Here is a 26612-nt window from a genome sequence, read left to right on the forward strand (position 1 = left end):
GTCTCCTACATTGCAGGTGGATTCTTTACCCACTGAGTTGTTGGGGAGAGCCCTTTTGTACTTGATTGGATAGTCACTGAGAAGTCTTCCTGTCCCACTGTGCTGGACGCTGAGAACTTAGTTCAGAAAGAATGTAGGGCACAGCACTTGCTTTTTCAGGAACCTTATTTATGGGCATTAGATTTTGATTCCTTCTGTGGCTGTCTCTTGTACTGGTTTTGCAGACTGAAAGAACACTCAGTTATTACTATTGAGTTGAAACTTTCAGAACCAGAGCTTAAAGCATTAACCCTTATGTTAATAAGTCAGAGATACAATGTCAAATCTGTGAGTTGCTTTAACAGTGTTGCTGGGTGGCTAGCCCCACAGTGCACATTGTCCATGGGTGTTTTGAGGAATCCCAGAGTGAGAAGATTGGGAGCTTTGAGGAAAGTATTGGAAACAGAGACTGTTGGGTCTTTTGCTCTGTGTTTAGGCTTCATTCTTTGAAATCGTTCTGTTTCTGGAGGACCTATGACATCCTGAGTTGTTGCGAATAGCAAGTTAAAATATTTAAAATAACTTTTTTCTATTTTATTTAGAAAGTTATACCTGAGTAAGTTGTTGATTATTTTGCTTATGTCTTGACTGTTTAGAACCAACAATGATAATATGGTTTTTATTTTAAACCCATAAAATTATGTTTTTTTCAGCCTAAGATCATTTCTGTGCTGTCTTCTGAAATCAACTTACATGTTGTTAATTTGCAAAGTCTTTGCTAGACTGGACAACCATCTTGGAAATGGACTGAATCTCTTTAGAGCCTTATTATAGGTAACCTAAGGAAGATAGGGGCTTCCCTTGTGGCTCAGCTGGTAAAAGAATCTGCCTGCAATGTGGGAGACCTGGGTTCGATCCCTGGGTTGGGAAGATCTCTTGGAGAAGGGAAAGGCTGTCCACTTCAATATTCTGGTCTGGATAATTCCATGGACTGTATAGTCCATGGGGTTGCAAATAGTTGGACATGACTGAGTGACTTTCACTTTCACTTTTTCAAGGAAGTTAGAAGACTTAATTTCAAATTACTTGCATTTTGTGATGTGTTGGCTTTTTATTTCTTGATAAGTCTTTAAACTAGAGTCTAGCCTCCTCTAAGGGCTTCCCTGGTGGCTCAGTGGTAAAGAATCCACCTGCCAAGGCGGGAGATGTGGGTTCGATCCCTGGATCAGGAAGATCTGCTAGAGAAGGAAATGGCAACCCACTCCAGTATTCTTGCCTGGGAAATCCCATGGACAGAACAGCCTGGTGGGCTGCAGTCCATGGGGTTGCAAAGAGTCGGACACAGCTTAGCAACTAAACAACAACAACAAGGCTTTTCTTAGGATAGTTGAAAATTGCTTGTGATGGATTAGTATTATAGCATGAGAGCACTGTTTTCTGGCTGGTATGGTGGGTGGGTCTTAGCATACTGTGAAAATGCCTTGACACTTCTTTCCAGATCATGGAGTTCATCATTGATGACTTGTTTTTATCTTCTCCTGACTTCTAGTAATTCTCTCTATGCAATTTCTAATGTGGATACTGAACCTAAAAACTCAGACTTTGAAGTTTGTTATTAAATAGCATTATTAAATCAGAGTTGAAGTCTTTGGTCAAGTTGACTCACTGCTGTTTCAAAAGTCAGTTTTGAAAACTGAAAAACATTCTAAATCACAGAGATTTATAGCATGAAGAGTAGTACTCCAAAACACCCTTTTTGTATTGGAAATGAAGTTTTAAGGTAGCAGTAACATGAGTAAACGACTTGAAATCTCCCAGAACTTTGCAGCACATGGCAGCAGTGATCATACTAGTAAATGTGTTCCCTGGGGGCTCGGTGGTGAAGAATCTGCCTGCAGTGCAGGAGACATGGGTTTGATCCCGGGGTCAGGAAGATCCCCAGAAGAAGAAAATGGCAACCCACTCCAAAATTCTTGCTTGGGAAATCCCATGGACCGAAGAGCCTGGTGGGCTACAGTCCATGGGGTCACCAAATGAATTGAACACAGCAGCGACTGAACAACAATAAGGGTCTTTAAGGTTTCAAGTTCCGGGTAGTTTATCACAGGAAATCGTATTTGGCTTGGTATCTGCCTTACTGAAGACATTTCCATCTCATGTAAGAGTGTCTCCTATGAAAGTCTCCCCCGGATGGCCTGCCAACAAGTCACTTATATGAAAGTTAAAATGAAACTTATCCTTGTAACCAAACCTGCTCTTCAGTTTCCTGTCTAAGTTTTCTGACCTGCAAACCTTATAGTCAACTTTGACTGTTCCCCTTCCCTTGTGCTTCCGAATTCCCTCATCCTCCCGAAATACCATTGCAGCTTTTCTCACTGCTTTTCTCTTCACTGAATTTCTGCTGCTGTCATATTACTTCCTCCCTCATTTCTTTCGCCTGGACCACTGAGGACTGCCTATACTTCAGAACTCTTCCGTGGCTTGCTGCTGTCTGTAGAGCTTGTGTTCCTCAAGGTGGCGTGCACAATGGTTTCGTTTCTGTCTGCCTTCCAGCACTGTCTGTGCTTACTGAGCTCCTCTGTAATTTCTGTTACCAAAGCTGGCTGGCTGCTGTGTTTGTGTGTGGGGGCGGATTTTAGCTTTCATCTGAAGAGCATCTTTGCTTCTTTGAGAACAGTGGCCTGCTTGCTTGCCTCAACTTTGGCCATGCGGTGGAAGGACAAGTAGATTTACAAGAGAGCAGGGTTTTAGGGTAAGAGGAGGAGGTGAAAGATGTGGGGAAGAGGTAAGTTTAGCTTCTTTAGGAAGGGTTATACCATCTCAGGACTGAGACTCTTGGAATAATGTAAACACCTGCACATGGGAAGGTGGGTGGGGAGACCTCAGCAGCCAACAGTTGTGGAACTGTGACTTCTGGATTCCTTCACAACAGGATAGCAGCTCCCTAGGTTCCCTCTGTGCTACGTGCTTTGCATGCTAAGTCGCTTCAGCAGTGTCTTACTCTCTACGACTCCATGGACTGTAGCCCGCCACGCTCCTCTGTCCATGGTGTTCTCCAGGCAAGAATATTGGAGTGGATTGCCATTTCCTTCTCCAGGGAATCTTCCTGAACCAGGGATCAAACCCGTGTCTTTTATGTCTTCTGCACTGGCAGGCAGGTTACCACTAGTGCCACCTGGGAAGCCCAGTGGTTTGCACTGATTAATTCATTTAACTGTACCAGATACAGGAACTGAGGCACAGAGTGGTTAAGTAACTTGTCCAAGGCCAACCATGTAGTTGGCGGTAGAACTGGGAGTTCAGGCAGCCTCCACAGCCCCTACTCTCAACCACTACACTCCACTGTTTCTAATTCCTGCCTTCCGTTCTGTTTTAAAACATTGGTGTATTTATTTTTGGCTGTGCTGGGTCTTCGCTGCACTTGGGCTCTCTAGTTGCGGAGTGTGAGGGCTGCTCCCGAGTTGCTGTGCTTGGCCTCTCATTGTCGTGGCTTCTCTTGTTGGGGAGCACAGGCTCTCGGGTGGGGGGGCTTCAGTAGTTGAGGCTCCCAGGCTCTGGAGCCTAGTTTCAGTAGTTGTGGCCCACGGGCTTAGTTGCTGCTCGGCATGTGGAATCTTGTTGGATGAGGGATGGAACCCGTATCTCCTGCATTGACAGGCGGATTCTTTTCCACTGAGCCATCAGGTAAACCCCTGCCTTTCTTTTGTACAAGAATATAATTTTCAACCCTGCCTGACAGTTGTTCTGTGTGATGCAAGAGCTGTGGGAAGTGAGGGCTTTATAGGTGGTTTCAGTCATAACTCGAAAACTTCAAAAGGCCATGTAAGGTGGTGAGAGTATATATTTGATGGGACTCACACTGGCTGGCAAAACATTGTAAGAATACAATTTTGCTGAAGTTAATATTTATGTAGTTGGCATAAAATGATTCTTCATTTATTATATGTGATGTCAGTTTACCCCCTCTTTAGTCATAAGACTTAGACTGAAGGGCAAAGATTGCATTCTCAAGTCTCATTTATCTAGCAGGTTAGAAAGGCCCTGGGTAGACTTTCTGAGAAAGAAATATCAGGTGATCTGAGGATGTTAAAATTGCAGCAGTATTTAAATCTGAATGGAAGGGGGAAATTCTCTGATGCCAAGGGGAGGAAATTTTTATCTGGGAAGAATTCCCTTGTCTTTTATTGTTCATGCTGTTGACAGTTGCATTTTTGCCACTTTGTATGTAGAAGTATCATCACAGTAAACTTGGGTTGATATGGCTAACAGTCTCCTTGTATTCTTTATTCTAGTTACCATTCCTTTACCAGAGTATACTACTGTACTTTGGTGTCAAGGCAGCCAGGCTGTTTTGTGACTTTAATTCCTCGTATATCCTGTCTTCCCAGTTGGTTTGTCAAGTAAAAGAGGGCAGCGGTACATCTTAGTCCTCTCCATCATCGTTTCCCTCGAATTGACACAGTGCCTGACGCAGAGTGGGTGCTTCGCGGGTGTGTGGAGAGTGGCTGTACGTGTATCCTGAAGTACGCAGTTGAGATCTGATTGTTGTAAGGCTTAAGAGGGAGAGAGGAGACCTTTGGTTGTGTGATTCTCCAGATGTGTCATGATTCTCTAGAGACCATAAAACCTTTTACAGACCAGTCAGTGGGTTGTTCTCTTGAATACGTAAATGTTTGTTTTCCCATGCTACTTTTTCAAATCCTAAAAATCCAAATTGTCTTTTTTTCCCTTCAAATGCTGCACATTTCGTGACGTCTTCCTTGATTCCCTGGCTCGACTGTTCACAGTGCCTGGTTTTTTTCTTACCTTTTTAGTGCCTCTACTATACTCTCTACCATTTGTTGTTTTTAATGTTTGGTATGTATAGTTTGTTCTACTAGACTACCAGACTAGTCCGAACTAGCATGCTTTGGAGAGTGGAAAGAGGCGCTCGTCCTGTGGGTGCTGGGGTGATAGGTGTGTCCTGGAACCGTGTCAGGAGACGTATGACCCTCCCCAGTAGTCAGCACGTGCCACCTGAACCCAAGGCGTGAGGAAGCAGCAGAGTTGAAGATAAAAAACGCTGGTTTGGGTCTTACCTTGTTTCTACCACTTCACCTATTTAGGCCTGGTGGATATTTGGTTGCATCCCTCAGATCCCAGTTTTGCTGACATATTAAGTAGAGATGACTAGTTATGTCCTGCTGGTTTCTTAGCCCTGGTTGTTTTTTTTTTTTTTTGAGGAAAAATGATTAAGGAATACAATTTGGAAAAGATAACACACCCCAGTGTATATAGCAGCATTTTTTACAGTAGCCACGATATGGAAGCGTCCTAAGTGTCCATTAACAGATGAATAAATATGGAAAATGTGGTATATATGTTCAATAGAACACCACTCAGCTAAAATGCAGTTTTGCTGTTTGCAACAGCGTGGATGAATCCGGTGGATGTTAGCTTAGTGAAATAGAGAGAGACAAATACTATAATTTGATATTACTGCTAATATGTGGAATGTAAAAAAATAAGCTAGTGAATATAACAAAATGGAGACAGACTCACAGATAAATAGAGAACAAACTAGTGGTTACTAGTGGGGAGAGGAAATGGGAGAGGGACAAAGTAGGGGGTAGGAGACTAAGAGGTGCAAACTACTGTGTATAAAATATATAAACTAAAAGAGTATATTGTGCAGTGTAGGAAATATTGCCATTACTTTATAATAACTATAAATGAGTTATAATCTATAAAAATGTACACCTGAAACTAATATAATGTAAATCAAGTACACCTCAGTGAAAAACTTTTTGAAACTTTAAAAAACTATGGAACGTTAGAGTAAGATATTTTATTTAATACGTGTAATTCTAGAATAAATTGAAGACTTCCTAACTTTGTAAACCAATTGGAACCTGATGACTGAAATGTTTATCTATAAAATGGTTTTTAGGGTAAAATGTGCCTTACTACAGTGCTTTTCTAGACAGTGCAAAATAAGGAAGTAAATAAATACTTAACATTGTTATTGTTAATATTAGTGCATTCCTCATTCTTTTATTCCCTTCAAACTTTAAAAAATTATTTCCTACCTAAATTCATCTCTACTTGGGTCATTCCGCTACATCTTATTGTCACTTTCTCTTCATTGCATCCTTGTTAATAACCAAAATAAAGGGTGAAAGAAACAGGTTGGCCACTCAGACGAACGCCGAGTAGGGTGAGGAATTATTTAGTTACTCTAGGCAATTAACTGAACATCATGATCTCTGCTGGTTTTTTTTTTTGCATTCCATTCATTATTTGAAATAAGCTTTCTAATGTACTGTACTAGAACACAGCAATTAAATGTGCTAACAAAAAAGACTGTCCTCACTGTAGGTAGAGCATGCTTTATTCAAACCATATGACTCTTATTTCCATCCAGCGGTGGTATTGAAAACTTGATGTGTTCCAGAAAGTAGTAAATTTAGTACAGTGTGTGGAAGGACTTCTAGTTGTAGCAAATTTTTAAAAGAAATTCGTGTTTTCAAAAGAGAGTACATAATTCAGATAATGTGCCAGACTAATTGAAAAAGTTTAAAAATTAAAGTTAATATCTAATGTTTGGATTAAACACAAAATCTCTAGCCTTTCACCAGTTTTACCAGCTTACTACCAGCAGTAAATGTTAATTGCTTGTGAGGAATGAACAGGAAGGTGAGCCAGGAGGCATCTACATTAACATTCCCTCATGCTAATTGAAGTATTATTAAATCTTATTTTTTTTTTTTAAGACTTAAACTGTAAACTTGCTCATCTAATTCCATAGTTGTTATAAGGTATATTCCAGAATTGAACTGGGAAAAATTAGTTTTCAATTCAAAAGTACTAGTCAATTTTAGTATTCATGAAACCATAAAAAATAATTTGATCAGGGAGAAATGAAAGCAACTCATTTTTAATTTCCAGATTGTTGAGATATAAAAGTATTTCATGTGACATGCAAAAGAAGGAAATTACATTTCATAATGAAATAATTCCTATGACCAGTTTGCATAAGGAGAACCTTACCAATACACAACCATATTTAATTATAAAGCTTATTATCCTCTTAAAAAATATATCTAGAAGAAATACTTTAACATTTGTGTCTGCATCTTTTAAAAAAATTTCATTTTACAGTAACATTTTTTAGAAATATTGGAACACAGACATATTCCCACAGGTTGTCCTGTTAAATAGTAATTAAATCCTATGTAATTATTGTATTTAAAATAGAATTTCTTATGGGTTTTAGACAATTGGGACTTCAAATCATGAGTGTCTTAGTTTGTTCAATCTAGTACTTAATGATTAAGAGTTCAGGGTTTTACATTAATAATTTTATATGAACAAATTTAAATTTTATTTATTTAAATAAAATTTATTATTATTTATTTAAATAAATTTAATTTATTTATTATTATTTATTTAAATAAAATCATTAATTTTATTGTTTATTTTATTTTTTAAATTTATTTTATTTATTTAAATTATTCACATATTTCAAACATCAAGTAAGAAGGTCAGTCTCTATGAAAATTCAACAAGAAGTTCACAGTTGTGCCTGCATCTTTAATTAAGGCATTATTACTGTTGTTGTAGAATGTTTTCCACCTGAGCTTAAAAAGTTTACCCCCCCCAACACAAAGATATTTAGATATTTTTAGTTTGTTTATTTAAATGGTTTCTATTAAATTAGTAATAAAAACCTCTTCTTTGCCCTAAGAACCTTTGTCAGAAACCCACATCATTTAGTAAAAGGCACTTAACAGTATTTTTGAGTTGACAATAGCTGAATAATAGAAATGGAAACCATCCCACTGTCAAATATTAGAAATAGAAATTGTCCTATTGCTGTTTTGTCCACTTCATATGCATGAAAAACAAGGTTTTATATTCCTTAACTAGAAAACCTGACTTCTGCCAATTGTTACAGTGTGAAAAGTTACCACTGTTCTGTTTCGATAGCTAAATATTGTACGTGGCTATCATCTGGAAGTAATAACTTTACTTGAGTGCATTGGGCCAAGTATACACTTAATACAAAATATACATTAGACTGAATGAAATCCAGATACTAGTCATATCACAAGAGAAGGACACAGTTTCCTTTGGTTAAACCAAGTCACAGCATATACAGTGTACCCTCAGTTAAATACAGTTTGTAAGCATGTCATTAGATTTCAGTTGATCTTGCAGTTAGCATCCCAAACAAATTGAAGAACTTTGCTGGTTTATAAGTTTATGTTGAGAATTTTCAAGAGCCTTTGTTTCGCCTTCCACTGTCCACCCCCGGCAACAGTCAAGTTCCGTAATATTCTTATCCTAATGAATCACCATAAATTGGGTTCCTAATTTGCAATGAGCAGACTAGCTCTTGAAGAAAACGACTCCTACAAACGTAGTGGGTGGGGGCTGATGGAACATTCTTCCAGGTGGTTCTGCACCTCTCTGATGGACGCACCGCAGTTAGCGTGGAGGAAAGTGAATTAGGGTTCGTATCCTGGTCTTCTCGAGTGTGCACGCTCTACAGCCTGGGACTCCCAGTAAATGCTCATGCACACCTTGTACCCAATACTGGGGCGAAGACCCAGCCGACTGGCGTTTACCCATGACTGTGAAAACTATACTACGAATGTTTTTCCCATCTCTGTGTTCAAATGTTCTCCTTTTTATTTCTAATCATTGTTTGGAAAAGTACCCTGAGTGTAGGTTCAAAGCCAACTACCCAGACAGGTTTCAACACTGATGTCATGAACTGAGAGGAGAACCTTTCAATATTCTACACGGTAACTTGTTAGAGCCCAAGTGCCAACTTGGCTGAAATTCCTTCTTGATACTGAACTGAGTTCTTTGGTTTTAACTTAAAAAAAAAAAAATGCTGAGTAACATTGCATCAAATATCAGAAGTGGTCTCATTGGAAGCAAAAACTAAATAAATCAGTTTGTAGGTTGCATGTGTGACATTTGCAATATAGTATAAAAACTGTGACCAAGTGTTAGTTGCTCAGTCATGTCTGACCTTTTTCGACCCGGTGGACTGTAGCCTGCCTAACTTCTCTGTCCGTGGGATTTCCCAGGCAAGAATACTGGAGTGGGTTGCTGTTTCCTTCTCCAGGGGATCTTCCCGACCCAGGGATAGAACTCATGTCTCCTGCATTGCAGTCAGATTCTTTACCATCTGAGCCACCAGGGAAGCCCCACTGTGACCAAACATGTAATGAAACGCAGCTTCTGGCACCCGATCCACAGCGAGCACGGTTTGCCACAGGCAGTGAAGCGGAGGCAGTGAAAGGGAGAGGAGGAAGGCTGGAGGATGGGTTCTCCCGGAAGGGTTCTGGTTTCATCCCAGATTGGACAGCAGCCTGGTCCTCCTCCACTGATGGACCAGCATTCCACTGCTCAGAAAATGCCGTCCAAGCTCACCTGTGACTTCAGTGGTGCTCACGGCCACAGGAAGGTCTTTTTTTCTTTGCAAAGAACTAGTCAGATGGAATCCCAGATCAACCCTTCCTCCAGTCTCCTTGTGAGCTCTTCCTGGACCTCATCCCTACAGCACGATCTGCGTATTCTGGAAGCAGTGATGCTGCTGAGGCTGGATGCTGTCGGTGTCAGCCCACAAAGGTGATGCTTCTCTACTCCATCACTGCTGCATTTTACCTATAGTGGCAGCAGTTGTTGACAGTTCATCAGGTTCAGTTTGTACACAATAACCATCTACTGAAGCCTTCCAGCCAGACATGAGAATGCCCCTTCCTTCCCTCCCTCCTTCTCCTTCCTTTCTTTCTTTACCTCCCTCCCTTTCTCCCTCCCTCCGTCTCTTTTTCTTCCTCCCGCCATCTCTTTCTTTCATTTTCTTCCTTCCTTTCTCTACCTCCTTCCCTTCCCCTACCTTTCTTTAAAGCCAAAAACAGGTCCCTGAAGAGGTTAGCAAGCTGGTCTGAGCAATACCTCACTTCCTGGTCCCAGTGTTGGTTTTACTCCTATAAGCTGGTGGCTACTCTGAACATGTTCTCAAAATTTTTATTTTGGAAATAAAAGGCAGATACAGAAGAAAACTACGCAGAACACACGTGGGCTTGGTTAAGGCAAATAATCTTGTAACCATTATATAGGTTCGGATGTCAGACGTCTGTCCCAATCTTAGAGTGCCTGTCCACGTGACCCATCTCAATCCCAACCTCCAGTCTCTCCCTGTACATACCCACTGCTTTGATGTTTACAGTAATCCTTATTATAAAGTAATCTTATTGTTCAAGTGTGCTTCCCTGGACCCTGTGATCTGTCTTGCTCATTTTTCTCAATTTTGATATGTCTTCTAAGTGTCTCTCAAGCCATAGGTTCTCCTCTCATACATTTCTCTTCCTTACAGTTTATCTGTTGAATAAACCTTGGGCTTTTTGACCCATAGAGTGTCTCTCAGTCTTGACTTAGCTGATTGGATAATCATGGTGTGTAATCATGGCACCATTCAGCATTTCCTGCAGGCGGGTCCCATCTCTGAATCCAGGTTGCCAGACTCAAGTTTCAATTCCTTTGACCAAGACTGTAGGAGGCACGAGTCTTGTTAATGCTTTTTCAGGTCTAAGCAGCCTTTGATGCTTACTATTCCTTCATTAGATTGCAAAAATGGTGATATTTTAATTCTAACATCTTCTGCATTAATTAATTGGAGTATATTTATAAAGAAACTCTTCCCCTCATTGTTTGGTTTCCTAATGGTGGAATTCATATAGAAAGAGCAAGAGAGTGTATAATTCTTTACCTTTGTTTATGGTTTTTGAGGTAATAAGTTGGTTCTTTATTTGGTTAACTTCCTTCAAAGTTAACCAGTTCTTTGTAAAAGTATCACTATGAAGTCATAGATTGAGACGTATTCTGTAGGTTTAAGTCTGATGAAATTACTAGTGAAGCTCCGGTTGTCACTCTTTGGGCAGGTGGGGGGGTGCCTAAGTTGGCGCCTGATCTTCTTGACTTGACCCTCGTAATCTTTTATAGCTTCTCTGCTCTGATAAGATATTCTAGGCTCAAGTACTGTATTTCTTGCTCCAGGCCTTTAATCAGGTGACTTTAGTAGATGCATTGGTTTCTTTTAATGGTATTTGGAGCCCACCATTGGGTGCTAGGCATGGTCATTGCTGCTAATAGTTGTTTGTAGGCCGTTTTAATTTATAGGCAAAGCAAATAAAATATGTATATTCCTAGAATTTTAACATGTTTCATGTTACACATGTTTATTACATATACTTTATATTATATTAACTGTGTTATATTAAAAGAATGTATGACATCGATATTGTTAATATGTATGTATTTAGATGTAATGCTGACCTCAACCCCAAGTAGGGTATATATAGCACAAATTTAACGACTAATATAGATATGATATAATAAACATCTACATGGATAAAATATGTAACAGTTTTGTAATATGTGGTACGTGTTACATGACATCAAACTATAAATATAGCCTATATTTTATGTGAGATAGGAATATGAACTGTGATCGTAGTAATACTAGGTACTACTTATTATGTAGTAATATTATTACGTAGGTATATTATTATGTAGTAATACTAGGTTGGTCAGAAAGTTCATTTGGGCTTTTCCATACGATGTTATGGGAACACGTGAATGAACTTTTTGGCCGACCCAATACTTTCAACTAAAATTCATGATTATAGAACTCTTACTTAACCTCTTCTTTGTTAACTTGTATCTTTATCCTTCTGTAGTTAGAATTCTGACTTTCACGGATAGAAGAAATGATAAGTTAAAATACCTCCTAATTACTTTTCAGTAGTACACACATAGCAAAGGATAACAATTATAATACCATTATAAAAATTTACTGAAAAATTGAAAAAGTTTTACACATCTCCCTTTTCTCCCACACTTCCAAAAACAGTTCTACTGTATTCATAATGCCTGAAAATCCAACTATTCCACTTGCTATATTTATGTTCTCTTCTTAGCCTTCATTTAGATTTGGTTCTATGAGTAACTGCAGACTCTCCAAGTTAGTCTGTCTGTGGTGGTTTTGGTTTCCTGAAGCTCATTCTCTAGTATGGGCAGACCTTTTCCGTAAAGGGCCAGAGAGCAGGTACTTTGGGCTTTGTATGCCGTGTGATCTGTCACGAGTTCTTAGTCGTGTCCTGGGAGTGAGAGAGCTGCCATGCAACATGTGAGCCTGGAGCATGACTCTCCTCTGGGAAAACTGTTTTTCAGCTTCATGTAATTTTCACGTGCTGTGATATAGCACTCCTAAACTTTTTTCCCCAAACAATTAAAATACAAGCAATGTAAAATTCGTCCTTAGATTGTGAACTGTTTGGGACCAGGTAGTAGGCCAGATTTGGCCCACAGACTAGTGGGCAAACCCTTGTTCTGTTTGGATTCCTCAGAAGAAGGCCATGAGTTCTTGCTTGTTGTTACATTTTCTCTGCCCTTTATACTTGGCGGTCAGTTGTGTTGGATTTAAAATCCTTGGCTCATCCTTTCTTTTCTTGAATATCTTACTCAGTGGAATACATTATTATATTTTGGCATGATTTATTGCTGTCAAATCTGGTGGTAATTTACACTTCTCCTTTGAGCAAGTCACTTTTTTTCCTTTTTAAGTGGTCCTGCTGGAATGTATCATGGTACAGTTTGCTCTGGGTTGAATTTTTCAAGTAGACTGTGGTATGTTTAATAGTTACTTTCAATTTTAAGAAAATTTGCTTGAGTTTTGGTTTTTAGTATTTTTTCTTAGTTTTTTCTCCCCCCAAAGACTCCTCTTATTCATATGTTGGATGTTCTTTATTTTTGGTATTTGTCCTTTTCTCTTGGATCTTAATTTTTTTTTTTTTTTAAGTTTCTTCCTTTGACTTCTGATCTCTTGTAAGGCATTATTTGTTTTCTTTATTCACTTTAATTTTCCTCTAGTTTAGTCTTGATTCCCAAAATTATTTTCTTTTGCCTTTCTGATTCTATCTTTAGGTCTGTCACTTCATTTCTGAGCATTTCTAATTCTAATTTATGTTATTTCACATTTTCTTATTTTATTTTATTTTATTTTTTGATGGTCCATTACCTTTATTTATTTTTTTGTGTTTTTAATTTTTTTTATTTTTACTTTTTTTCATTTATTTTTATTAGTTGGAGGCTAATTACTTTACAGTATTGTAGTGGTTTTTGCCATACATTGACATGAATCAGCCATGGATTTACATGTGTTCCCCATCCTGAACTCCCCTCCCACCTCCCTCCCCATCCCATCCCTCTGGGTCTTCCCAGTGCACCAGCCCTGAGCACTTGTCTCATGCATCCAACCTGGGCTGGCAATCTGTTTCACACTTGATAATATATATGTTTTAATGCTATTCTCTCAGATCATTCCACCCTCGCCTTCTCCCACAGAGTCCAAAAGTCTGTTCTGTACATCTGTGTCTCTTTTTCTGTCCTGCATATAGGGTTATGTTTTCTTATTTTAAAATGTCTTTCAATTTGTTTGAAATGATAGGTGACACTCTGATCTGCTTGTTACCATGTCTTTCTCATGCTTTTTTTCCTCCATGGATGTTATTCTAGTTCTCGTTTTTTTCTCATAAAAACTATGTATGGGATTTTACCCAGACACTTTTATTTTGCTTAGTTTTATGTGTGAAATTAGTTTTCCTGTATATTGCTTTTAAAAGAGCTATATGGTTTTTAAAATCAGTGATACATGCCTAAGAAGTTCAAATATTTGAACAGAGATAGCAGGAAAAGATATATTCTGAGGTCTTGAAAGATGATTTAACCTTATAATTTTTTTAATTCTTTTTGATGCTCTTATTGTTATCAGCATATTCAGTGGGTAGCCGTTTTTATCTAATGTGTGCTTTTGAGATAACTATATTAATTTTTTGAAAGCTTTCTCACTGACTCAGTTTTTTTCCTTTTTTTTTTTTTAAATCTCATGTGCTAACTTCTCTGCCCCCATCAGAGAAGGCCCAGAAACTGGCATTTTCTACTAGAAATTCTCTTTTCTTTTATTAGGGAATGAAAATTGAAATCCGGAATCTAGGTTCTTTAGGCAGTTTGGCAGTCTTTTCATAGGTATGTCTCCTGTCTGTCTGACCCTGGTTTTACAGTTTATCCAAGTAGTAATTCTTTATGAGTTTAAGATGTACACATGAAAAAAAGAACCTGAATTCATTGTATAGCAATTTACTATCATGGTATTTCTAAGAATGAATTATATATCATACATTCTAATTTTTACAGATGATTATTTCTGTCCTTCATTTGTAACATAAAGTCTATTGTAAATTAAATCTGTTTCCCTAATATATTGCTCAAACTTAACCCCTTTCCCCATTTTTTCTATCAAAATACAACCAGAACCATGAAATCACAGAATCTAGAAGATGAAAACAATCTTTTGTTTTGTTTTTTTGCAATAAGGAGCAGTGATTTCAGCTTTTTGTAATTTTTTTTTTAATGTATCTCTATAGTGACGTGGTGATGATGAAAAAAAATTCCTCTTTTTCATGACCATTATACATTTACCTGTATTTAGGTATTATATTTGTCATTCATGGTAAATTTAAACGGTCCTTGAAAAGCCTAGTTTGAGAAGTAAATTTTATTGCTTTGTCATGTCAAATAGGTTTACTGGCGATTAAAGAAAACGGATAAGAAAAGATACAGGGTTAACAGTGGAGTATTGAAAGTTTATTAGTGCATAAATTTTGGCCTTAAGTTCTAAATCACACAAAGGACTCTGGTCAAAAACTTAGGACTTCTGAAACATGCTTTGTCACTTTGCAATTACCATACGTCTTAGCCTTGCTTTTTTGGTCAAAGAATGAGGGGGGTCAGGAGCTATGATACTGCTGTCTCAATTTGCCATAATTACATTTAAAGGCTAACCCAGGGAGTACTACCAAAACATAAGAAGATAAAGAGGAAGTTAGCTCATTGAAGCGTCTGTCTGAGTAGTCACTCAGTGTGCTGCTAGCCGTTTTTCTTTGTGTTGGACAGAGATAAGAATAGTCACTAAATGCTTGATGTGCGTGTTCTGTCTTGGTCATTTTGCATTTTGGGGTGAGTAATTTTCCTCAAATTAGAATGCACGAAAAAAAGCCTGGTTAATCAGTGGTTCCTGGTCGTTGGGCTCTTGTTAATCAGAAGTTTTACTGTATAATCATAATGTATTTCGGATGTTCTCATTTATGTTATTTCTTCAGCTCTTTGTGCAGGTATCTGATTACTTGATTATATCTGCCTGGCATAGTGGTATTTAAAACAGAATTTATAATAAAACTTCCTCCATCTTAGCAAGTAAAATGAGAACATGGAAAGACAATTGATAGTTGAAACATGATCGTTTCCTCTTGAGTTAGCGTTTACTGGGTTGCAGGCGTGGGATGAAGAGAAGTGAGCATGACCGTTGCTGTAGTGCAGAGCGACTCGTTTGTCCTTGCAGAGACACAGCGTATACGGGGTGCGGTCCTACCGTCACTTCCCCTCCAACAGAGCGGTTCAGTTTTCTATGTGCTTTACATTTCGGGGGTTTCACATACTATTTTCTTTTGTAAGAAAATGAGTTTCTGTTAAAACTGCATAAAATCATTCGATGGAGACGTACTTTATGAGCACCAGTTACAGCTGAGGAAATTTCTTATCTAGCATTCTGCTGTAGTAACACTGGGCTTCTCTGGTGGTTCAGACGGTAAAGAATCTGCCTGCAACGCAGGAGACCTGGGTTTGATCCCTGGTTCAGGAAGATCCCCCGGAGAAGGGAATGGCAACGCACTCCAGCATTCTTGCCTGGAAAATCCCAGGGACAGAAGAGCCTGGCGGGCTGCAGTCTAGGGGTTCGCAAAGAGTCAGACATGGCTAAGTGACTAACGGTTTCATAGTGATGCTTGTGATTGCTGGTTTTTGAGTTCCTGTAATGTATATGGGGTCCTGCGAACCCAGCTGTCTTCTTATTCTAGTGTTCTCTCTTTATCAGGACTTCTGGGTAAGAGACAAGAACTAATAGTTGTAGCACTCAGCTTCCTGTTTTACGTTATTATTTTATTCAATCCTTCCTTCAAACTTGCAAGGTGGTTATTATCCCCTTATCCCCCTTGTCACACACAAGGGGCTTTAAACTCAGAATCTTAAAAATTCCTCTTCTGTTTTGCTTTTGGGTCAGAGTGAGTGCCTGTGTTTTGCTTTTTGGTCAGAGTGAGTGCCTGAGTTTAAAGGCATTGGCTTTTCTGTACATTTTATCTGAGTGACTTTATCTACAATATTTAATTTCCTCGTATTAGATGCCTTTAGACATCCAAATCTTAGCCTAGACGTATAACTTATATGTCTTATAAGGTCTTATAACCTCCAAACGTCTCGGTCTGTCTCCTGAACATAGGCACTTGACTATCCCACACTTGACTGGCTCAGCCTTTGTAAAGTTGAAATTGTCATATCATCTCCCAAATATTTATCTCCTCATATATTCCCTTTGTTGATTCCCTGTTGTCCTTGCATCTCCTGCTCTTGTTGTTTAGTTGCTCAGTCATGTCCAACTCTCTGTGACCCCATGAACTGCAGCACGTAGGCTTCCTGTCCTTCATTATCTCTTGGAGTTTACTCAAACTCATGTCCATTGAGTCAGTGATGCCTTCCAACCATCTCATCCTCTGTCGTCCCCTTCTCCTCTTGCCCTTAGTCTTTCCCAGCATCAGGGTCTTTTATAATGAGTCAGCTCTTCGCATCAGGTGGCCAAAGTATTGGAGCTTCAGTTTCAGCATCTGTTCTTCCAATGAATATTCAGGGTTGATTTCCTTTAGGATTGACTGGTTTGATCTCCTTGCTGCCCAAGGGACTCTCCAGAGTCTTCTCTAGAAGCACAATTGGAAAGCATAAATTTTTCAGTGCTCAGCCTTCTTTATGGCCCCAACTCTCACATCCATATAGGAATATTGGGAAAACCATAGCTTGACTGTACAGATCTTTGTTGGCAAAGTAATGTCTTTGCTTTTTAACATGCTGTCCAGGTTTGTCATAGCTCTTCTTCCAAGGAGCAGACGTCTTTGGGGTTAATCCTCTTTGCCCACGATGGCAGAGAGCAACCAAGCAACACACTGCAGTAGCTACTCTGGATGATATTTCCATCTGGAAAATGAAGCTGCTTTCTGAAGCCAAGAGACTTTTCAGGCCGCAGTGCCAGTAGATAGAATATGAGCTGTTAATTATATGATTTATTCTTTATACTGCACCTGGCCAGAGGTTGTGAGAGAATCAGCAGTTAGGCACTTTATTTCAGTGATGCCCTGCATGCCATCTGATTTTTGTCTTTTCCTATCTAACCTCAATTCTTTACGCAGTGACCGCATCCTTTACCTCAGCAAACCCCTTCTTTATTTCTCTAGACCGTGCTCTACAGTGGCACTAACTCCGTCGTATTTTGTTCTGTTCCATGTTAGTGTCCATGAGCTTTTTGTTTGCTTTAATAACATCAACCTATTGCTGGGGAACTAAAGGTGATTTTAGTGGCTTTTATTGAAACCATTAACTCTACCTGGTAAATTGCAACTGTGTTCTTCATTCATTTCTTGTAGTCACAAGGATATTAACATTCCATACTTAAATTTGTCTCTTTCTCTGAGGTACTGGTGATCTGTTCATGTCCCCTTGAATTAATTGATATCCTGTGATTTTCATCCAGGTTATCCCCTCTACTTAGCTCAAAGCCCGACAGAGAGTTGGTATTCATTGAAAATGCATTGTGCTGCGGGCCATTGAGAATACAAAGATTTGTAAGACATTTGAAAGGTGAATTTACTGTTTAGATTGGGTGGCAGAGTACTAGATATAGCTCCAACACCATAGAATTTGCTTTTCCAAAGATTACTGTTAATATCACATAGGAGTTCTTTTAGTTATTTTTCTCTGACCTGACTTTGTTTCATGTATCTTTGTGCACTTAAACTGTATGAAATACTGTATTATATATTGTAACATGTTGGCTCAATTGCTTGCTTTTAAGTTGTTTATGGCCTGTGAGTAACTAGTAAGTATACATACGAGTTTTTATTCTTATGAAACTGTGACTCCATATCAAGCACTGTAATGTTTTTGTTACAAATTTCTACTTGCTTTTCTCCACAGGCAGCAGAAGATGTCATTTTCATTGGACCTGATACACATGCTATTCAAGCCATGGGTGACAAGATTGAAAGCAAATTATTAGCTAAGAAAGCAAAGGTTAACACAATCCCTGGCTTTGATGGAGTGGTCAAGGTGAGAAGCTGTTTTACTCTAATCGTTCCAGTACATGTCCTGAGGTCAAACATTTTGTCCAAAGTGTAAAATAAAATGCAGTTTTTGCTTTTTTTTTTTTTTTCAGTTTTTGCTTTTTAAAATATTAACGTTGGATTAAAAAAAAAATCCATGTTTTTACACTTGGATTATTTTGAATGGCACAAGTTAAAAAGAGGAAGAAGCCACTTAAGCATTGTATTTAATGAGTATTTGACTTTGATAGGATAAAACTTGATGATAAAGAAATGTGCTGTTAGATATACGGATTTCACTTATTGGTGGTTTTTCTTTAATGTTTGAAACATGATGTTGCTGTGTCTTTCCGGTGAGCTCCTGTCCATATGCATAAAACGTAAGTCGTACACGTGTTTCTGGTGGAGAGTGGTATGGCTGTGTGTCACTGTAGATCCCAAGGACATCTCCTCAACCCAACAGCTTCTGCAGCAGCTGAAGGCTTCTAAGGAAGAAAGGCAGAAATCAGAGTGTGTGTCTTCCCTCCCTCTCTACGCTTCTCCCCACCATCAAGGAAAAATTAAGTCATTTTTTTTTTCTCATGAAAAGAGTCCCTTAGTAGACTTTGACCTTGCGATTTGAATTAGTCTGCAAGACCTTTTTTTCTCAGTGTTTCTTACTGCCCTTTCTGAGCTGGGCAATTCTTCATCATTGTGCTGGGTTATTTCACGCATTACAGGGTAGTTAGCAAGCTGGGCCCCTGATTAGGAAATATCCTCAACTTCTTGTCCATATTTACCTGTATTTACCTTAATACGTAATCATCCATTGTTTTTCTTCTTTCATCATACAATGACTAGATATTCCCCATCATTCGTAAAGCCAGTTCTTCCTCTTATGTCCCAGATGCAGGCTGTATTGCCCTCACGGGCCACAGTCGTCACTGATGGTATTTTCTCTCTTCATGTCTTCAGACTCTCCTTGTCTTTTAGCACCCTTCCATTATTTCTGCTGTTAAACGTACTCAATCAGTCAAACAGGTACTGACCCCTGAGCTGACTGAGTAGCTCGTGGTGGTAAAAGACGCCGGTGGTCCCTCACACCGCGGTGCTTCCAGTTTGCAGGGAGAGAAATTGCCTTCCTCCTCTTCTGAGAGCACGGGAACCTCTTGTCACACCACGGCTGCCGCCTTAGTTCTCCTTCCTTTCACAGCCATAGAAGAATTGTCCTCACTCGCTTTCATTTTCACACTTTACCCCTTAGCTGTAGTCTACATCTTTTTCCTTTCATCATTCCCATTGACATTTTTTTTGTGAAGGTTACTGGAACCGTTCCCTCTCGCAAAATCCAGTGTGTGTTATATATATATTTTTAAGCAACCAGGGAGTATTCTAATTAATATCTATTAATATCTAGAGTATTCCTTTTTCCAAGTATGTAGGTCCTAAAGTACACAGAAAAATAACAGGTAAAAATAAAAACAGTACAAAATAAGAACTACTTTAAGACAGTTTTATAGTTGACTAAATATCAGTGATCTTTTACAATATAAAACTGTCCTCAGTGACTGGTCTATAAAAAGTGTAAGGACAGGGATTTCCCCAGAAATTTTTTCTGGGCACTTACACGACAACTTACACAATTTAATTTCAGAGATTAAAGATCAGGAGAACTTTATGTGCTGACATGTTGTGTCATATGTATGTTATACTGTGTACTTATCTCATTTGTACGATGTGTACTTACCTCTATCTTTTCAAAGCCTTTTAGTCTCTTGGCTACTCTTTGCTTCTTGAAATACTTCTGGCACATTACTCTTAGTTCTAGTTTTGTTTTTGTATTCTTGGCTTGTTTAAATGCTTCATTCTTAGCATTCATGCTGATGTTTTTATCCTAATTTTGTCCCTTAAATGTTGATTTTATTCTGAGTTTTCTCTTATTGTACAGACTCATTCTAAGCAATATAACTTATTTTTATGGTTTCAGGTCTCAGACCTATTGTCTCTTCTAGATATCACCTTCAGTTCAGTTTAGTTCAGTCGCTCAGTCGTGTCTGACTCTCTGTGACCCGATGGACTGCAGCACGCCAGGCCTCCCTGTCCATCACTAACTCCTGGAGTCTACTCAAACTCATGTCCATTGAGTCGGTGATACCATCCAACCATCTCATCCACTGTCATCCGCTTCTCCTCCCGCCCTCAATCTTTCCCAGCATCAGGGTCTTTTCAAATGAGTCAGCTCTTCACATCAGGTGGCCAAAGTATTGGAGCTTCAGCATCAGTCCTTCCAGTGAATATTCAGGGTTGATTTCCTTTAGAATGGACTGGTTGGATCTCCTTGCAGTCCAAGGGACTCTCAAGAGTCTTCTCCAACACCACAGTCCAAAAGCATCAATTCTTTGGTGCTCAGCTTCAGCTTTCTTTATAGTCCAACTCTCACATCCATACATGACTACTGGAAAAACCATAGCTTTGACAAGACAGACCTTTGTTGGCAAAGTAATGTCTTTGCTTTTTAATATGCTGTCTAGGTGGGCTTCCCTTGTGGCTCAGCTGGTAAAGAATCTGCCTGCAATTCAGGAGACCTGGGTTCAGTCCCTGGGTTGGTAATATTCCCTGGAGAAGGGAAAGGCTACCCACTCCAATATTCTGGCCTGGAGAATTCCATGGACTGTATAGTCCACAGGGTCACAAAGAGGCAGACACGACTGAGGGACTTTCGCTTTCACAGGTTGGTCATAACTTTCCTTCCAAGGCACACGCGTCTTTTAATTTCACGGCTGCAGTCACCATCTGCAGTGATTTTGGAACCCAAAAAAGATATCACCTTAGAACTGCATATCCAGTTGCTTCTTAGACAAGTTGACTTGATGCCATTGAGATACCATGAAAGTAACAAGCTGGAAGCCCACCTCATCCTCTTCTCTCTAGCCAGGGACTGCCATTTGGTGGCTCCATGAGCTCCTGTTTCTGTAAATAAAATTTTATTGGAACACAGCCATGCTTTTTCCTTTACAAGTGTCTGTGACTGCTTTGCCATGATAATGGCCGAGTTGAATAACTGTGTCAGAGACCCACAATGCCTGGAATATTTACTAGCTGGCCTATTCAGAAAAAAGTTTGCTGACTCCTACTCTAAGCGTCTCATTTTTCATTCTTTCCTGCCTGGGAAAACGCCAGCATTTCACCAGCTAGAAACTCAGGAGTTGTTGATAAATACTGCTACAGAGACTTACTTAAATATCTTTCTGATCTATTACTTTCTTTTTTTTTTGTCCTCACACTAACTCCAGGTACCAGCTAACACCGTATGGACTGGATTACTTCACCAACCTTCTAAGTCCTCTCCTTGTAGCCAGTCTCAGTCCCGTCCAGTTACTTTTTGATACTAAAACTTGAGTGATGTTTCAGATATCCTGATTTGATCATATGCTTGTGCTTAGAAACTCTTCAATGATGACTGATTTAAATTCTTTGAATAGTTCTCCTGTGTTTCTCTCTTCAAACTGAAACTGTGTCAGCTTGCTCTTTGCATTGGATGAGCCAATCTTCTGTGGTATTGTTCAGATTTTTGAAACTTCTGTGCCTAATTCTGACGTGGGTGTGTTGATTCTGTTTTAATCTTTGTTCTTGATTGCCTTCTCCACATAGTTTAGGTCTTGGCTTAAACAAAATATTTCTCACAGAAGCATTGCTTGACTGTATGTATTAGATTAGGTCCTCTACTATATATTTTCCCTTAATTACCCTAGTAGAGATGATGGAATTCCAGTTGAGCTATCTCATATCCTAAAGGATGATGCTATTAAAGGACTGAACTCTTATCTGCCAGCAAATTTGGAAAACTCAGCAGTGGCCACAAGACTGGAAAAGGTTAGTTTTCATTCCAACCCCAAAGAAAGGCAATGACCAAAGAGTGTTCAAACTACTGTACAATTGCAGTTGTTTCGCATGCTAGCAAGATTATGGTCAGAATTCTTCAAGCTAGACTTGAGCAGTATGTGAACCAAGACCTTCCAGGTGTACAAGCTGGATTTCGAAATGGCAGAGGAACCAGAGATCAAATTGACAGTACCTGCTGGATCATAGAAAAAGCATGGGAATTCTAGGGAATCATTTACTTCTGCTTCGTTGACTATGCTAAAGCCTTGGACTGTGTGGATCACAGCGAACTGTGGAAAATTCTTCTAGAGGTGAGAATAACAGGTCACTTTACCTGTCTCCTGAGAAAACTGTATGCAGAACAAGAAGCAACAGTTAGAACCAAACATGGAACAATGAACTGCTTCAAAATTGGGAAAGGAGTACGTCAAAGCTATATGTTATCTTCCTGTTTATTTAACTTATATGTAGAGTACATCATGAGAAATGCCAGGCTGGAGGAAGCACAGGCTGGAATCAAGATTGCTGGGATAAATATCAATAACCTCAGATGTGCAGTTGACACCACCCTTATGGCAGAAAGTGAAGAGGAACTAAAGAACCTCATGATGAAAGTGAAAGAGGAGTGTGAAAAAGCTGGCCTAAAGTGCAGTATTCAAAAAATTGAGATCATGGCATCTAGTCCCATCACCTCATGGCAAATAGATGGGGAAAAAGTGGAAACAGTGCCAGATTTTCTTTCCTTGGGCTCCAAAATCACTGTGGACAGTGACTGCAGCACAAGATGAAAAGACATTTGCTCCTTGAAAGAAAAGCTATGACCAACCTAGACAGCATATTAAAATGCAGAGACATGACTTTGCTGACAAAGGTCTGTATAGTCAAAGCTATGGTTTTTCCAGTAGTCATGTATGGATGTGAGAGTTGTACCATAAAGAAGGCTGAGTGCCAAAGAATTGATGCTTTCTAACCATGGTGCTGGAGAAGACCCTTAGGAGTCTCTTAGCACAGAGATGAAACCAGTCAATCCTGAAGGAAATCAACCCTGAATATTCATTGAAAGGACTAATGCTGAAGCTGAAATTCCAGTACTTTCGCTGTCTGATGCTAAGAGCCAACTCAGTGGAAGAGATGGAAGGTAGGAGGAGAAGGGGGGCAACAGAGGATGAGCTGGTTGAATGGCATCAGTGACTCAGTGGACATGAGTTTGAGTGAACTCCAGGAGACAGTGAAGTATAGGGCAGCCGGGGTGAAAGACAGCTTCAGGCAGTGGTGTCGCTAAGAGTTGGACACAGCTGAGTGACTGAACAACAGCAACCCTCTACTTGGTTTGTCATGTTTAAAACTATTTATTTCCTTGTCTATTCAGTAGGTATTTAACAAGTGCATGCCGTTTGTCTAACATTGTTTGAAGTGCCTGGATATAGTAGGGGTCAAAATAGACCAAAACCACCAAACCATTCCTGCCCTCATAGAACATACGCTATCGAAGGAGACAAACAATACATAAAAAATAAGAAACATAGGACAGGGAACGGGGAAAGGGCATGCTCTAGGGTAGAGTTTATTCACATTTTTTAACGAGGTTTTGCAAGCCATCTAAGGACGTCACAGGGCGTGCCATGTGATAATCAGGGAGAAAAACAAGGTTTACTGAGTAGGAACTGTTCACAAGTGCCAAAGTATTGAGGTTAAAGAGTACTTGATGTTGAGTAAACAGTGTGGAATTACGTGACTGGAGTGATCCAGGGAGAGAGGAGGTAACAGAGGGAAGATGTATAGCAGAAACCTCGTTTTATAGGCCCTTCTGCCCATCATAGCGGTGGGTTAAGTATCTGCCTCTGGGTAGTAAGCTGCTTGCTAACAAAGGTTGTGCTGTTTTTACTGTATCACTTGCACATGGTCCCTGGCACAGTGAGTGCTGGCTGAATATTTGTTGGATGAATAGTGTTCAAGGGGATACAGTTTATACACACACCGTTGTATATAAATTATCTGTCATTTAGTGCCTATTTATTTGACGCACCGAAAGAGGGGAACACATAACTGCTAAAAACCAAGAGAAACAGTAAAACAGACATTAGAATAGACCCTCATGTGCTCTCACTCGACACTGAAATTGGCTGAGAAGACTATAAGTGTGACTACTGTGTTAAAGAAATTTGGGGGAAATGTGGAGAAAATAGCTAAACATATAAAGAATTTCACCAGACAATTTGAACCTACAAGGAAATTAAATCTTCTATAACTGTAAATACTGTATATGAAAATAAGAATTTTAGATATGCTTAATAGTAAGTGAAACAATACAGGATTCGTGTTGTAGCATGCATCAGTATTTCATTCCTTATTTTATGGATGAATAATATTCCCTTGCATGACGATACCACTGGGGTTTTGTTTTTTTTTTGGCTTGTTTTTGTTTCCGTAAGAAATGTATTTATTGGTTAGTGGACGTTTGAATTATTTCTATTTTTCGGTGATTGTGAATATTGTCGCTGTGAACATTTGTGTGCAGGTATATTGTTGAATATCTGTTTGAAGTTCTTCTGGATATATACTCAGGAGTAGAATTGCTGAGTCATGTGATAATTCTGTGTTTAAGTTTTTGAGGACCTTCCCGGCATCCACGCCTTTGTGTAATCCCCTCTTGTTCAGTTTGCCTCGCCTCCCTCACTCAAAGACTATGGCAAAGGGTGATGGCATGTCACTCCCTTCATTAAGTTACATTATATGGCAAAGGTGATGAAATATCACTGCTTTCACTTGCTTTAATAGGGCAGAGTAATTGAGTGTCACTCCTTGTAATTGTGTTTTATCCTAAAAGACTCCTTTCTGGGAGACTGGAGAACAGATTCTAGGTGTTGGCTTGATGAAGGCAGCAGCCATGTTGAGGAAAGTCACACGGCAGTGAATGGCAGACACCGTCCAAGGATCAAAGTGAAGGTGATCTCCATTCCGAGCCAGCAGAAAGGGGGGCCATCAGTTCTCCAGCCACAAGGAAATAAATTCTGCCAGGCCCTTGAATGATGTTGAATTTGTCCCCAGTTGAGCCTCTAAATGAAAATGCTGTCTGGCCCGTACCTTGATTTCAGCCTTGAAAGACCCCAAGAAGAGCATGATAAGTGTCTTCTTGATTAGGCTGTCAGCTATTGGGTTTTCGTCCTTCCTTACATTCTCATCTCAGAGAGTTTGAATGTGTTAGTTACTTGGTCATGTCCGACTCTCTGACTCTCTGAATTGTAGTCTGTCAGGCTCTTCTGTCCATGGATTCTCCAGGCAAGAATACTCAAGTGGGTAGCCATTTCCTTCTCCAGAAGATCTTCTTGACCCAGGAATTGAACCCAGGTCTCCTTCATTGCAGGCAAATTCTTTACCATCTGAGCCACCAGGAAAGCCCAGCATTTGGGTAGAGGTTTTCTGAGCCTCGATCTGTTCAGCCAGTATAATGGTATGTGTGTATATGTGTGTATGTATATATATATACACACACGCATACATACATTATATATATAAAACAAGAAATCTGGCCTTCTTGAGGTATTCAGTTTGGGCTTGGGGTCCAAATTAATTTTGTCTTGATGAGTAGCAGTGTCCTCGGGAGTTCAAGGAAGAGGTCATTAGGAGAGAGCATTTGATCTAAAAATTCTATTTGCGTTCTCTTTTATGAGTCAATGAGTATAGTGTCTCATAGGAGAAAGGAGAAGTGAAGTTGCTCAATTGTGTCTGACTCTTTGTGACCCCATGGACAGTAGCCTGCCAGTCTCCTCCGTCCATGGGATTTTCCAGGCCAGAATATTGGAGTGGGTTGCCATTTCCTTCTCCAGAATGTTCCTTGAATAAAGATTCAAAGCTGGGTGCTGGTACATGGAAAACGTGACAAGTATTAGAGATACCTGTTATCTGAGTACTTTGTTGACACTCAGAGAGGGCTTGTGTAACAATGGTGGGATTTAAGGTTGATAGTGGACCAGCAGTATCAATAATTAGTAATTATTGAAATTTCTCCTTTTGAGTTGATGGGTGAAATGGGTACTTGATTCACTTTTGAAACTCTGTCTATTATAGTCTTTTCCTTCATTATCTTGGCTAATACCAAGCAATTGTTTACTGATTGTCACTTCTGGTTACAAAATCTGCTGGTGTCTTTATCAGAAGACTATATTAATATCTGGAATGGGAGCATCTGATTTTATCTGTAAGGGCATTAGTTTATTCTGGGCCTTATTCTGCTTTAGTTTTGAGGCTCCTTTAAAATGTATAGTATGAAATTGAAGACCTGAAAGTGTGGCTATTTTCCATCCAGTTTTTGTTCATGAAATTTCCCATTGCTGGTTTAAGGCTGCTCACAAAACATGAAGAGAGAGCTGGGGTTGCAAGTGCTTCGGGGTCTCCCCTTGAATCCTGTCTAAGGGCGTTAAAGACCCATCTCTGATGTCTCCAGAGGACTTTGCTCTCTCTGCCAGCAGAACTGCATTAGAGTCCAACCTAACTTCACAGGGCAGATTTTGGTGGTAG

General features: G+C 39.4%; 1 protein-coding gene across 2 annotated transcripts in view; it reads left to right on the forward strand.

Moving 5' to 3' along the window:
- Positions 1-26612, forward strand: part of PCCA (propionyl-CoA carboxylase subunit alpha) — a 349630-nt gene that overhangs the window by 74080 nt on the left and 248938 nt on the right. Inside the window, exon 7 of one of the 2 annotated variants that reach the window (XM_061133801.1) lies at positions 18109-18240. In XM_061133801.1, the coding sequence (XP_060989784.1) occupies positions 18109-18240 (132 nt within the window). Of the gene's footprint in view, positions 1-18108; positions 18241-18593; positions 18614-26612 lie in introns of those variants that run through there. The other variant, XM_061133802.1, reaches the window with a different exon arrangement.

This window comes from Dama dama, chromosome 30, assembly GCF_033118175.1.
Source record: "Dama dama isolate Ldn47 chromosome 30, ASM3311817v1, whole genome shotgun sequence".
NCBI lineage: Eukaryota > Metazoa > Chordata > Mammalia > Artiodactyla > Cervidae > Dama > Dama dama.